This window comes from Haemorhous mexicanus, chromosome 8 (genome assembly GCF_027477595.1).
Source record: "Haemorhous mexicanus isolate bHaeMex1 chromosome 8, bHaeMex1.pri, whole genome shotgun sequence".
In the NCBI taxonomy this organism is placed as follows: domain Eukaryota; kingdom Metazoa; phylum Chordata; class Aves; order Passeriformes; family Fringillidae; genus Haemorhous; species Haemorhous mexicanus.
Window position 1 is genome coordinate 30569582 of NC_082348.1, and position 15800 is coordinate 30585381.

At 38.4% G+C, this 15800-nt stretch overlaps 1 protein-coding gene across 2 annotated transcripts in view; it reads right to left on the reverse strand.

Annotated features, from left to right (window-relative positions):
• Positions 1–15800, reverse strand: part of PMS1 (PMS1 homolog 1, mismatch repair system component) — a 43851-nt gene that overhangs the window by 10030 nt on the left and 18021 nt on the right. For both annotated transcript variants that reach the window (XM_059853446.1, XM_059853445.1), the window contains exons 6-11: positions 13082–13198; positions 9268–9390; positions 7971–8114; positions 5870–6765; positions 1401–1856; positions 698–828 (exon numbers count right to left, since the gene is read on the reverse strand). In XM_059853446.1, the coding sequence (XP_059709429.1) occupies positions 698–828; positions 1401–1856; positions 5870–6765; positions 7971–8114; positions 9268–9390; positions 13082–13198 (1867 nt within the window). The remainder of the gene's footprint in view (positions 1–697; positions 829–1400; positions 1857–5869; positions 6766–7970; positions 8115–9267; positions 9391–13081; positions 13199–15800) is intronic.

The following is a 15800-nucleotide window of genomic DNA, read 5'->3' on the forward strand; positions in this document are numbered from 1 at the left end:
GGGGTCACCCCTGTGCTTCCAACAGATCCCTAGAAAACATTCTTCAGAAAGATGTAAAGACCTTTGAGTTCTCTTGATAAACTAGAAAAATCTTCTATGAAATGCATTTTTCTGTGATCAACAGAGAGGTATTGAAAAGTACACACCTTCAAAATATATCCAGATCAAACTCTGAGAAAAGGTGTGGTGATCCTTTGACCATCTCTTTGCTGACCCCTTTGGGCTCTGGGTTACAATTTTAGTAGAAAAGTAGATTAACCAGGATCCAGCTCCTTACTGGACCTCCTCAATGCTCAGCAGTACAGGAGTCAGCTAAAGCACATACTTGCAGAAGGTGCCTGGGCTCAGGAATTTCTGTCAGTTTAATCTAAATTATATTAGAATGGCAATTGAGGATATGGGCATTGAGCATTTTGAAAAAAGAAGAAAGAACTAAGGAAAACATGCATTTCAGGGAATTCTTTGAAATACTATTAAAGTTTTCTCTTCAGTCATCAGTTTCCATTACTCAATGTTCTGTGTGGAAGACTACATTCTTTGCCAAGAAATAAAATCTCGATGTTAAGGAAAGCACAGTGATAGTGCTTTAAAAGACAAGGTGATGCAGAATAACATGATCCACATTAACAATAATTTAAATCATTAAATCATAGGAAGCAAGCTCCAGTGCAACTAACAAATTTTAAAAACATCATACCTTCTATCACTTTTATCTGGAATCCATTTGCTGCAAGCCTTGGATCTGACAAATAACCTGATCCACGGAAACTCAGGTAATTCCTCTGCATTTTATGAAGAGCAGCCATATACTGAGATCCACCAATAAGACTGGAAAAAAAATCCCCAAAGTGTTAAAAACCAACATCCCTAATGTGAAAATTACAAGTGTGCAAAAACCACAGAAAAAGGTATCAAGTGATAAGGAGTCATCAAGATTTGATGAAGTATTTTGGAATAGCAATTGTTTAAAGAAACAAAATGAGAACTATTCACTTATCTTAGTGAAGGGACTGAGCTTAGGCATAGAGTAATAATAATTCTATCAGCCATTTCCTAGTTCTTTGAGGAAAATCAGCTAAAGTGAAGTTGTAAAAATGTGGAGCATTTAATTTTCTTCCGGGGGAGGAAATCTGAATTTGCTGCACTTGGTCTTTATTTTTAGTTGAAATAAGTATGATCTTTGAAACTGGTCAAAGATCATACTTATTTCAACTAGAATAAGACCAAGTGTGCTCAGTACTTCAAGATCAAAGTATAAAAAACAAAACTCTGTTTTAATAGATAAGTGAGTGTACAAGTAAGCACAGCATTAGCAAACAGGGCCTTGCCAGAGTTTACTGTAAATAATTATCAACTGATGTTTCAAGTAACATACACATTTTTGCACAATATTACTATACCTGTCTGTTAACACAATTGGAGTGTCCAGTTTCTCTACTGGAAGCTTATGGTTCACCAATAATCTCTTACATAGCAAGGCCTCTTCCAGTCTATATGGATTCAGCAACTTGACATTTTTTTCAGTAGCAAGGATCCAGACATCAGGAAAACTCTGACGACGGATGAGGAAAAGCTCATGTTCATCTGAAACATTTCTCTCCTGTCTCTGAAGGTGACGTCTACAGGAACTCAGTGAAAAAGGCACTGTCACAGTTTTCACAGGCTGTTCCAGCTTCCCCTTCTTTTCAATCTGGTTATGAAATATCTTGTCAAGCTTCTGTTGGTCAGATGCAGAACTCTTCAGCTTGGCTTTGTGTTTTTCTGCCTCCTTTGATGGTCGGTGCATTGGCTGTGCATTGGCTTTCTTGACCTCTCTGTTGTACCGTTCCTGATCCTTAGTGGCTTTTATTTCATAACTTAAAGGAGAAAACAAACTGGTAGCATCAGCAGCTAAAAAGCTCCAGACCCCAACCCCTACCACACTAAAGCAGAAGGAAAGGTAACCAAGAACCCCATCCATGGTCCATTCAAGTACCCATATCAACATCCTGCCCACTGCAATGAAGATGGTCACAGGGCCTCTATTACATCACATCTTGAACAAAAGCTGGAGATTTTCCTTCATCAAGACAGCCAGCAACTACTCAGCAAGACAGCCTCAATTACTGCAAGTGGGAGGAACTATTACTGTAAGGAATAGAGTGCATCATCTAAAGATCTACAGCAAGGTTCTTTTCAACTCAGTCCCTTATTTAATTTGCAATCAAATACAGAGTTTTTGAAGGAGTTTCTTGTCACAGGCACATCCAGCTCAAGTCACAAAGTAGTTTAAGCTTCTAGAGCTCTACAGCCTTGCAGGGGAGGCCATGGAGCCAGCAGGACTTTGGAGCTGTAATAATTTTCCAAGCCCCAGGTCTTACTTACTTAAAAGCGTATTTGATTTCAAATGGCCTAAAATTAGCAATATGAAGTGTAAGAATAGAGGATATCTATGATTATCACAGAAATCTGTAAGTAATAATCAATCTTACAGATTTTTCAAAAGCAGTCAATAAAAAACTACTCCTAAATGCTGTCTAAATGGTTAAAACATTACTACATACTAAACCTCTACAACATGAATGGATTCTTAATGAGTTTATAAATGTCAGTGAGATACCTAAACTTTTATAGGTCCCAGGTTTATGCTTGACTACTGCTTATGAATTTTACTTTTCTGAAAGCAAGGGTTGTGATTTGCTGAACTCCCTCTTTTTGCCCTTATGTGATATTCTGAATTCTAGAAGGTAATTAAAACCAGTCTAATCTTCAATTAAAACAAAACCAAAAAAAAGTAGTACTATCATATGTTAGTATTGGAAATAAGCATTTTAGCTGGTCATATTTATTTATTGCTACTTGCTGGAACAGTTTGATTCAATTATGTGTATGCACGCTGGAAAATTAAGGTCAACAAAGGGGTCACCATTTGCAATTAATTATGATGTGCTAGCATTCACATATGGTACCAATATTTAGTTAACTAAAAAAGTCAGCTTAAATAGTTTCTTGCAATAAATCACGTCCTAGAAAATATGGAGCAAACATTAAGATAAAAAACATCTGCTCCTTTTAAAATGAATGGATGAAATCACTTGAACAGAATTTTTTTTAATCCCAAATTCATTTACAGCTTTGACCAAATCAATAAATACTTTGTTTTGAACAGACCTAACTGTAATGCAGAAAAATATTTAAGTGTAGGAGAATTGAGCCTTCAGTGATCACTGATAATCCAAAATGAAAGCACTTCCAAACAAAGTCCAACTTGCCTGTCAGTTTAGGCTACCACCAGAAAAATTCTAGTCTTACAAACTTTAATTGTGAGCACCTTCCAAATTCATAAACATCAATATCAGCGATTTGCCCAGAACCAAAGAAAAACTGCAGATTTACAAACTATGAGGGAACACCTTTGCCTTTCTGAAAATCCTTCCACAGAGGAACATATAATCAACAAGTGCTACAAGAACAGTGTTCCTCTGCTTTGTGGATTAAGACTGCAAATTCAGGATCTTTTTCTGACACTACAAAACCTAAAGACATGAAAATTTCCAAAAGTGGATGTAAGCAGAGAGTGGAAGAGTAGAACGAAGTCTAGTTTCAAAGGCAGCTTTGGTTTAACTAGAAAAATAGACCAATGATATATTCTTTCCCCCTTGCAATGTAAACCCAAACAAAATAATAAGCATACTAAGAAACCCCTTTTAATGTATGTCTCTCAGCCCTTATAAGACAAATAATCTGAATTTTAGTATTTGTTGCAAACTCTGACAGCAAAGACCATGCTACCTGAAAAAATATTTCTCCCAAGGTACAAATCTACTCATGAAGAATTACTGCAGAGTGCTGACAAGGTGATTTGTTAGTCCCATGACAGCGTGTGTAACTTTGAACCTTTCCTACACCTCCAGGGTAACTACTCCTGCCACTATTATGGCACTTGGAGTGATTTTTCCCACTCCTACCTGAGCCTGATATGCAGGAAACATGAAGGCCAGAAACACATTCAAGCTGTATCAAGCAAGAGCCGAGTGACTGCAAGGAATGAAATCTTCTGCAAAGCAGGGGGATATGTGATGCTGCCAGCATGGACATGCACGGAGCTTTCCTCCTCTATTATAACCTAAAGACCATAACATTTGACATTCCGGTTGTGAAATAAATGCTGGCTTGTTTTGAAAAGGCCATCCTGTGTCACTACGAGACATCTGGTGCTTGTACTACTCCCAAAAGGGATTTAAATTAATTGAGACCCGATGGAGGGGCCACAGAGAGAAACAGAGATGCTGAAACCATGCACACCCATTGCACAAGGCAGGACTTTATCACAGAAGGGTGAAGGACTGGAGCCCAGGAAATGTGGGGTTGTGCCAGCAAGGATGCATGAAGCAGAGCTGTGGCACTTGGCTGCCCCGATGTATTTACATTTGTTGTTACCTCTAGGTGGCCCAATTTATCCAGAGTACCTGGAGGCAAGACTCATGTTCTCTGCCTCAACTCCTTCTGGACTGCTGCTCTGCAGGAAAAGTTGTCTGTGTATCTTCTCCTATTTGCTATTCTCTGAGGCAATTTTAAGACCATAAATGTGAAAAGGTAAACCAAAGCTGGTACCTATAGATACAACTAGTGGTGAATTCTTCATTTCCCTCAACAGCCATGGGACTCAATTCTACATATAAGGAAAATATATATACACCGTGTGCAATATATTGCATTCAATCCCACATATAAGGAAAACTTGATTGCTAGAGAGGTCTCCTTCCTGAACTAATGCAAAGTTAATCTGTAGGCACACTCTTTAACATAACAGTTGTACCAGGAAAGCAACCATGAAATCTCAAAAGCTAAAGCAGAGCAAATTAAAATTTTCTGAAACAGCTGGCAGAACCTTTTGTTTCATTTCATTAAAAGCACGAATATAATTGGAGTAGATTTCTACTATTACATTAATATTTCTGCTTATGCAGAGATGGACAAAACACTTTCTCATATGTATGGGTTTGTGACCATGGCATGTTGCTTGCACAGAAAACATTAAATTATGTAAACAAGAAGCTAGGTGAAAAGATTTCAATTAACTCTGGTACAGCTAACATTCAGAACAACGCAGATGTCTTATTAAAATATTTCCTTTTCTTGCAGATGGATTTCAAAAACTCAGTAACAATTAATTTTAGAAAAATATGGAATTTAGCTATTCAGATTGTAATCCACGAAGAGACTTGATCTTGTTTGAAACCGATTTAAATTTAGACAGATTGATTTTTAGCAATTAAAATTGTTTTGAACCAGCAACAGAATAACTGGTTCGGGGAAAAAGTAATTCCTTGTGTCCTTTGACTGGGTTTTGCAAATACAATTCTGAGACAGCCTTGGTTGGGATACAAATGAAATTTAGAGGAATGGAATTTAGCCAGTGTTTGAGTATCAAAGTTCCTAAAAAAGAATTCTCACTTTATAGTAATAAAACTTGAAAAACCTCTGGAGAACTCAACAGTGCCTCATCCATCACCATGCTGGTTTTCAAGGACACTGCATTGGGAGTGATACTGTAAAGGCTGCTCCTAGAAGTTTGTAGGATTCAAACAGTCAGTTTCTTGCCTGTTATCTTAAATAACTGTTCAGAACTGTCCCTAACTACTGCTGTCCCTAATCCAACTGCTGCACAGCCCAGTGGCAAAAGGAGTAATTCCAACCTGCAGTGCACAACTGCACACAGCAAAACACAACAACTCTGCTGTGAAACAATACTGATTCTGATCTTGAGAAGTCAAAATTCATTATCTATTTTTTCATAAATAACTGGAACGTTACAATTCTTTTAATTCATTACAAGTTACTCTTTGGTAGCTTCCAGATTCAGAAGCAAGACACAGCCTGAACTTACTTCTGTTTTTCCTCTTCATTCAAATTCTTCCACTGCTCTTCAATTGTCAGCAGGATGTCATTCATGCTGGTCTTTGGATTATCATCTATCAATTTTGGACGACACTCATGTGTGAAAAATTCAAATGCAGACTTTGGTTTCTTAATTATTTTGCTATTAATTAAGTCATAAGCTGTCACACGTCCAAATTTTTCACTTATCACATTTTTTTTCTTTATGCTTTGATTTGAGCTTTGTGGTTCACTGCTTTTTTCACCAGTGTATTCATTTTGCTTATTAGTTGTCCCTCCAGCTTCAGGAATTAAGATCTTAACAGGTTCCAGCTTGCCTCCCAGACTGTCTTTAAATGCATTTCCCATACTCCAACTATCAGCAGAGGTTTCAGGTAGGTCCTTAGGGACTAAGGCTTCCTCATTTTTATCTATTTTGTCAGTATTATCAGAACTCAAAACATGCTCATTGGCTTTTTTAGACTCGGGGTCCACAGGAACACTATTACTTTGAATACCAGCCATATTCTGTCCATTCTGTTCTTCCTCACACAATAAATTTAAGGAACTGTCTGGAAAGGCATCACTCTTAGAAGCCTCTCTTTTGTCCAGGCAACTGTGTACATTATCACCACTAAATGTCTGATGATTTAAGCAGATCTCTGCGTTTTTTCCTGCTTGACAGTTTTGCATATCACTGCTGAGTGAAAGGAATGAAGTATGAGCATGTAGCTCATCATTTCCAGATGGTCCCATTTCACAAACAGCCACATCTGTTTGGTCTGTTCTATGAACAAACATGTCTTCTGAGGTAACATCTGTTTTATTACTTTCACCAGGGACTGCAGCAGGTAGTGGCCCATACAGTGATTTCAACACATTTTCAACTGCAAGTAAGACAGATTCCTGGGGGGGAAAAAAAAAAAAAGAAGAAAACACACACAGAAAAGTGCACCTGAAAATGTAACTGTCAGATACAAAGAATATGGAACAATATGCAAAGTGCTCTTATTTGGAATAATCTTTAGACACATCTGGGCGGATCATTGCATTTCAGTTGTTCACACATCCCAAAAGATTCTGAACTGGACACTTTCAGCTTCAGATATTTTGTGATAGGCATCCTGCTTCATTAGTCTACTCTGATATCACAGAGCAAATGAAATGCTTTCTTTATAACAGGGTTTTGACTTCTTAAACCAGTATCATGTAAATTTATTCCTACCTTATTTGGAGTTAGAAGTTTACAGCCAAAACAGGTGCACCAGCAACATCCAATTTTATGTGGATGTGCTTTCATGGTCCATGTTTCCAATTCAACTTTGCACCAAGTGATGGAAATGAGCAAGATAAAAAACCCAAACCCATAAAAACCAGGAATAAATTAAAAAAAAAAAAAAAGAAAAACAAAAAGAAAAGAGAGAAAAGAAACCCCAAACCTTTTTCTAATGCCAAAGGAAAACTAGATCAAATGTAAAAATGCTGTATTAATTTTCATACAAGTGACCCTTAACAGGCAGGACATTTACAAGAATAACACAGACAAATACAAAAGGTTTTTATGAATAAGGGGATTAACATACTGGTGTGACTACCTATATTCACTTTGAATAAGCACATTAATAACCACCAATGTAACCTTTCTTATTTTTGTGGCACTTAATTGATCAATCAATAATATATCACACACAATGACAAAAAAGTGCTTTGATGAGAAATAAACTCCCCTCCTGCCCACCCTCACCTTAATGGTGGTGTTTAAACAGTGGTTTAAATATGTAGTTAACCATCTAATCTATACAGGGCCACATAACATAATTCCACTTAGCTTCTCTCCCTGTAAAGCCATCTGAAACCAAAGTGGTACATGCAGATATCTGACAGCAGGAAAACCTTTTAAATGAACTGGGAAACTAATTTTGAAGAATCCCCCAGTTAGCCTGTTCACTTTTTGATCAAAACAGTGCTCTGACAAAGGCAAGCTGTCATGTAACTAAAAAAAACCCAAAACCCAGTGACAGTGCTTATGTTTGAACATTCTGGTAGTCCCAAGGCCCTTATCATGCTTATATAAGGACTGACAACTCAGAAACAGAACAAACCTTAATTACCTTATAATGCAGCAAAACTTGTGTTTTATCAGGTGTTATATTCACATCCACAGCAGAGGCAGGTACAGAAATGCTCAAAAAGAAAACAGGATATAAACGAGTGCAGTCCTTTTGTGTCACCTGACTGTAGTATTGTCGAATTAACTAGATTGATGCAATAAAGAGATGTCAGTAAAGGCAATAAAATAGACACAAATGCACAGAAACAAAATCTGACATTATAAAAGCATAACTGGTTTGCTGGTTTTGTCGTTTTTTCAAGTTAAAGAAATGCTTAAAAGGCCCTCATATTTATGTATGCCAAAATAATCACCAAAAGGGCAGTTCCTGGTGGTTTCCATGCCTTCACAGCATGGAGGTAAATGTGATATATAGCCTATTTTCCATGCAGGGCACTGTATTTTTACTTTGTGTGCTGAATCCCACCTTGAATCCAGGCTTCCCTGCTCTTATAAGGAACCATCTCTGTCATGGGATTCAAACTAAGCTTTGAACTCCCAGAAGAGCCAGGCACAACAAATGATGCATGGAGATGAATTACCCTTATGCAGCATTTACACACCAAGATAAGTTCAGGGTTTACATACACAAAGCTTTGCCTGCCAATTGAAAACTGTCATTGTGTCCACTTTAAAACCTGCAGGAACACCTTGGCATGAGCATGATTTTCTTCCCTGGCGATGACAAGGATTAGGACAGATAGGCTGCTCCAAGTGAAGTGCTGCAAGGTTCAGTAGTGAGAGAAACCCAAGAGTATCAAATTCTGCCTACACAATGCCTAGCTGTAGCCAATGCTGCTGCACTATCACTTTCATTTCTACCCAATGCATACACAAATTTAAAGGGAAAGCATAGGTGTTTGCTTGGTAAGCCCACAGCTTGAAGCGGACAAAATCAAAACTATTTCACAGAAGAATTCTCTTACAAGAAACTACATAAAGTTCCCTTATGGGAAATTGCACAGGTGATTTCTACAGGCTAATGCAAAGAATCAACTATCCTGGTAGATATCCTGGTAGATCAACTATCCTTGCATAGAGGATCTGAAATTAACTTTGTTAAACAGCCAAAAACACAACCTCCAGCTCTATGGTCTGGCTGCAGCAAATGGAATAGAACTGAAGCACCAGCAGTATCAGACTTGTGGAAGGGCTCTCTGTTGTAAATGCTAGTATTTTCACCTGTAATACTCTAAACTGTTGCATGGGGGGTGGAAAAAGTTGTAGATTGCTTAGGTGTCTCTGTCCTCAAAGAAATCACATTTCTATTCCTTGAATTAAAAGCTAGAGGATGTTACCTTCAGGATTTCTTTCTGAAGAACTGGACGATTATTTATAAAAATGAAACTCCTTTCTGAACTTGAAAGGCTTGTTAAAGAAGTGTCTGACTGAGCTTTTGGGAGAAATCCAGAAAGATTTATCTGCAATGATAAAACAGATACAGTGCAAAAGTCTTTTGAAGAACCCAAAATGTTTTTTTATAAAGGTGAGATAGTAAAACAAAATTGTACGGGAGTCTAAGTCATTCAAATGCATGCACTGCTTCTCAACAGCTACAATATACAAAGATAAAGGCAGTTAGAGGGGAAAAAAATAGGCTGAGAAGGATGGGTTTGTATCTATTTCCCTTGGTCAATTTATTGACATATTTCCCATTTGGACCACCAGCTGCAGCAGGATGCTGCCTGGAGCTGAGGCTGTGGAGAGCCAGGCCACCAGCTCTTGGCTTGCTGACTGTGGGGTTGCCAACCTCAGCCCTGTCCAAGCCAAAGGCACAGAGCGCTGCCCAACCTGGCCAAGGCAGCAGTGAACCACCCCTAAAGGGAAAGCCCAAAACACACAATCCCTCCTTCTCTGTGTACAGGGCACCTTAAATAGCCTGTCACAGGGCATTTATTCAGGGCACCTAAATTTACCTACGCCACCTGTATCCAAATCATCTGACTCTCAAGAGTGCTGAGCACCCACGATTCACAGGCTGCAGCAGAACCTGTGAGCACAGCACTGCCAGGGAGCCTTGGAAACAGCACATGATTTGTGTACCTAACATGAACTCCAAGTTTTAAGATTTTTCTGTTGAGATTCTTTACAGGTTTTTCAGGTCAAAATAAGGCCAATGACTCGTTCTGCTTTTCCCATCTCTTCCCCCTCTCCCTCACTAAGCAACTTTGAAACTGTTGGATGGATTTCAAATCAATCTGATAAAGAAGCAGAAATCCCAAAGATGTATTTCTACAATTCCTGTGATAACTGACAGCTGTTTGGAGAGAACAGCCTCAAGATAATGACCTTACTAAAGAAAAGGCAATTGTAACTTTTCAAAAGCCAGGAACAGCAGCATGCAAGAACTGACATGCTGGGCAGCCCACATCCTGCCCCACACATTGCCCTCCTCCACCTGCCCAAACTAAGAGGTGAAAGAACACTGGGGCAGCATGAGGATTTTGCAGACATGAGAAAGTCTGGAGAATGTTCTGGTAGCAGGGTGGATCACTGAACACAGAAATGAGTCCTCATAAGCTCTGCTTTTGGCAGAACCCCTTGTATTTGCTAAAATCCAAATTATCATGCATTTGAAATGGAATTTAAGATCCATGGGACTTGGCCTATCCTTCCCATTCATCTACGTCACACAGCTATCTGCTCATGTGCTCCCTTATTCCCTCCTGACCTTGTACCAAGCATTCTGTGCTAAAGCTGGCGTGTTCTGGTCAGCAACGTCGCAAAGAACCAAACACCACTGGTCAAATTAAAGAGGTGTCAAGTATCTGTTGGATGATTATCAGAAAACAACATGCAGCACTTTGAGATTTTATTCTGCAGCTTTAGCACATCCTCCCTCAATGTTCCTCCTCTGTGCTTCTTCTTCTAATTCACAAATATTTGTACAAGTCTTTCACTTCCAACAATATTTTTATATGCAGAAAACATTAAAGCAAAACTGAAAGTCTCTTAATAACTCATTTAACAAGCTGCCAGATTTAGAAATGGCTGACTGCTGTTACTATTTACAGCCATGTAGAATATCAGCATGCTCATTAAAAGTTATCTACAATTTATAATACTAGTCTTAGTAGAATTTTCATATATTAAAGTATGTGAAGTATGAAGACAAAATTACAGACTGGAAAATATTAATGAAACTTTGATTTCACACTAGATCAACTGTTTTCAAAATTATTACTTTAATAAAAAACCCACAATTTTTATATGCATTAAAATATATCTGTGACAGGTGGACAGCAGAATGCCTTTCTTTTATACTTATCTTTCTCCCAATGGCACATGTAGCTGCTAAACTTAACCTTCATAGGAAAAGAAGACACTAGGGAAATTTCCTGTGTGAAAGCTTTCGGCCCAAATAAATCTATCCATTTACAAGACTGGGGATCTGAAAAGTTTAAAAAGTTGTGCCAGTTCTTTATTTTCTTGGTTTTCTTTTTGTTTTACAAATAGCTCCTGAGTTTGCATGCTTCAAAGCTAATTTGAAATGTGTTCCTGTTTCATTCAGTACCCATAATGGAGATGTTTTCAAGAAGGCCAGTCTTTAAAATCCCTGGATCACTTGTTGAAGAAGTTTGAACTCTGCAGTAAGGAACAACAGGATTAGTTTTGTCTTCAGAGTAGACTTTGCAGCAAAGGAGCATGAAGCTACACAATGAACAAATAGGAGTTAATAGAATTAAAGAGCTGCCCTCTGGTCTGTGTAGCCAATAAGAGACAGACTGAATGGGAAGGAAAATAAGCAGGGTATGCCTTGCCCTTAAATACCTGCTCCAATACCTGCAGACAAGGGAGGAAAAAATGATTACACAGGCAACTTAACTCTGTCACTCCGTAGTGTTTGGCTGCCTAGTTTAGAAATGTCCACAGTTTCTGACTGTCAACATTATGCATGGATCACTTATACACCTATAAATGATGCACATGGTATTTTACACACTATTTAGAGACAGAGAGAGAGATGGAATGTTCCCCAACTTCTATTCAAGGAATATGGATGCCTCACGATATAGCAGAGAAGTAATGTGAGAACCTAAGTGCCTCCTCCAAGCTAGTCCCTTCTAAATACCCCCTTCTCTTCCCTTTGGAGCCCCCTGCACGTGTCCTGGGGGCACATCCAAGCTACATTCAGGTAAGAATAGCTCTGGATGTTCAGTTCAGACATAAAGAACTAAAACTTTGTGAAGTACAAGAAGTGACTTTGCTTTGTTCCCCCTCATTCTACTGCATGTATAAAAACACTCTGGCAAACTCAAGATTTAAGTCTGAATAATGCTATTAAGCTGCACATATAAACAGTGAGACCTTAAAGTCTGAATAATATTATTGAGCACCATGCTGAATGCAGCATTGGGAAGCTGTGTCTAGGAGCCATTGTGACTTTACAGGGATTCATCTCGTCCTGTCAAGGTTTATTACCATGTGATACAGGAAAATGCAGCTTACAAGGTTCCAAGTCAGCAAGATTCCCCTTTAATAAAAAATTTCTCCAACAAAAATTGAAGCAGAGTGAAAAATTTTTGAAAACATTAAACAAAGGAGGGTATGATGGGTAATTCCCTCATTTTCAGAAGGGGAAAAAGAAGCCAAGAACACAGAATTTTTTGAAAACTAGGAAGTGCTTAGTTGAAAAACGTGTTTGGTGGAAGTTTTGCATAACTTGCCCTTCTAAGTATGTGTTTCTTTCACTGCTCAGGTGGCCCCACTGAAATTGAGGGAATACTCTTTAGAGTACAAGGCTAAGAGGCCACAAAGATGAGAACCATCTAAATGCTCAGATATTAATGAGAGCACAACCTGCCTGTGAGCCAGGAATCCCAACTGAGACAGCTCTGAGCAATCAGCAATTCTGCATTTGTCATCACAACTGTTTTTACTGCCATTTGATCAGTGCCACATGAGTCCTGATGAGGTGATTCTTGGAGTGGATTTTCAATCACCAAACCAATTAATTTTACAGAGAGGACAGTAATAGAATCAAATGCATTAATCAGATGTCAATCTGGAGACACACCTTCTTTTTCAAAGTCTTCTTCTTTTTGAGTATTTCTTTAGCTCTCCTCATTGACAGAGCTGAAGTGAATTTGGGAGAAGGAAGTTAAAACTCACCTCAGGATATTCGCAGCAGTGTTGAAAAGGTACCATACTGCTCATAACGGCTGTTCCCAGAACTGACATACAGGCCATTTTGTGATCTGATACCCTGGTCTTCTGCCAAATAACTGCCTGAAACAAATGGCACAGAGTCAAATTTTTGACATTATATTTGTTGAACTCATGTCATGTCTATGAACATGCATATGCAACTGCACACACACTGTATATGTAACATTCTGTACCTTGACCCTCTGAAAATCACAACTTTCAGTGTTAACAGACTCGATATGGTACCTTTTGACACGTCTTCTCATATTCTCTTACTCATTTAGACACACAGCAATTGGAAAACTAAGCAAAGCTTGTATTCATGCATGTTTTGGGGCTATTCTGGACTTCTGTACCCGAGGGCAACTGCTAAAACCAAGTCAATACAAATATTACTTCTCCTCTTAGATACACAGCAGTGGGATTTGTGCTTTTCCTGAGCATTAAAGTAATCTCTCACAGACTGGTCAATATTTGAAGGTGGGCACTGCAATACTTAAGTAACTTATTCCAAAGAGCTTGTTTCAGCAGAAATCAGGCTATTAGTTGTCCATCCATAGCTCTCACCTGGATACTCTAGGTGTATGATAAGCCTGCCATTTAGAAAGAAAAGCAGTTTCTAAGGAACTATATATTAGAAAAGCAGTTATTTGTCTAATGAAAACTTTGACAAGTTAGAAGGATGAAGGACCATCTGCTGTATTAGCTACATGTCTTGAAATATAATTACAAAGACTTAATAAATAGAGTAAGGCAATATGAACTGCAACTTGCAACAGAAGTTACTTGTGAAGTCCACTTATGCATACAGAAGGTATTACTTACTTTGGGAAGTGAAATTTTTTCTATCACTAATGAGAAGTTCTATGCCAAACAGTCACAAATTTAATTCTGAATCTGCTGACTTTCTCTGTTGTGTATCAACAACAAAAATGCTATCCTTGGTTGGTTTTCTGCTTCTAGGCAACTGAGACTGCTACACTCGGGTCCACTTCATTTGGCCACTGCTGGTTGCCTGAGTGTATTCAATGTTTTCCTTTAAATACAAAAGGAAAAATAATGCAGCATGTTGCATTTTAAATGGGATGTTACAGTGCTGTTGAAATTTATACTTTCAGTAGGTACTAGGTGTCCAATAAATTCAAAATGAGCTTACAGTATTCAAGTACATGCTGTTAAGTGAAAGGATGGTGAGAGAGCAAAAAATACACGAGCACCCATCTCAAGAAATGCTATACATAGCCTTAAAATTCCACTTGTCCAATGGATTATTTGCTGGCCTTCAGGGGTGAATTCCACAGAAGAACACAGTTCTCCTGGAACATGATATTCCCTTCCTACAGGACAGGTGGAATTGTAAAGCTTTGAGACTGTTGACCCTAAACTATTTCCCAAATCTTTAATTTCCCAGTTCCCCTACCTTCTACAGCATTTGTGAAGTGGGGCTTTTTAGTCCTGCCTGAATGTAATTCATCTCCTATAGAGCAGCCTGACAGCCCTCTGCACATGCTGGATCACAGCTTGGTTACTCTACAGTGAGGTGAACCCCTCAAACATAAAACACAATTTACATCGGGGGGCAGGGAACAGAAAAAGGGGAGAAGGAGAAATGAGTAAGGAGAGCCATGGGTTGGGTGCCCACAGCTCTGGCAGGGAGTCCCCCTGTGCTCCAGAGCAGGCAGAGGTGAAGGACAGCCCAGGGCTGCCTCAGCCTCTCTCCTCTACACCTGCTCTGAGCCTCCTCAAAGACATTCTGGAGTGATGAAACAATCTGTCCTCTTCTTTATAGCTCCTCTTATAAAACATATCCTGTACTGCTTCTATTTTAAAAGTGATTACTTAAAATGGAAACAGAAAGTGCCAAGTGATTTTTTTCTTTACTGGATGTATTTTAAATTAAATGCATGTGACCAAACTGAGAAAGACACTTGTTACATGACTAATATAAACATCATGCTGTTTATTTTCGGGTATCCTAGTGTGATGCTGCAGGTACAGATATAAATCTTAGCTGCTGATTAATGCAAGGCTATTACACAGCTAGACCTGCTAGAATGGCTGATACTCAGAACTTTGAAAAGATCACTTGAGTAAGGCGGTTTTAAGAAAGCTGTGGAAAATGAGAATTTATTAAATGCAAACTTGCTAAAAGCAGATACTGTAATAGGTTCAGATTAATTTTTTAAATAGTCATATACTCACCAGATACTCAGTACTACAGACAGAATTTTAGGAAATAGTTACCACTGTAGGTTAAATTAAAGTCACAAACTAAAGAGGCCATGCAACTCCTAAATTTCTATAAAGACAGAATAGAGTGTTACTCATTTCTAGCCCTGACTGCACATTATGAAGCAACAACATAGGAAGAGCTGGTGATTTACAGAAAATTATTTTTCTATATTCCCCAGATGTATCAACAAGCATTAAAAAAAATCAGAGAAACAATTCTATTTCATTTATTTTGCAAAGTGTTGCCATGAGGTTCCTGCACTACCCTATTTTTTTAACCTTGCTTATACCCTTTAGTTTAGCTAAAAATACACCCCTCTCACACACCCTCCCATATTTTTTTCTAGGTCATATAAAGCGGGTGTCTGGATGAGCCAAGGAAGAATCTGACTCTAGTCAGTATGATGACGCTGCAGAAACAGCCTACTCAAAGATATATTATTACATATGG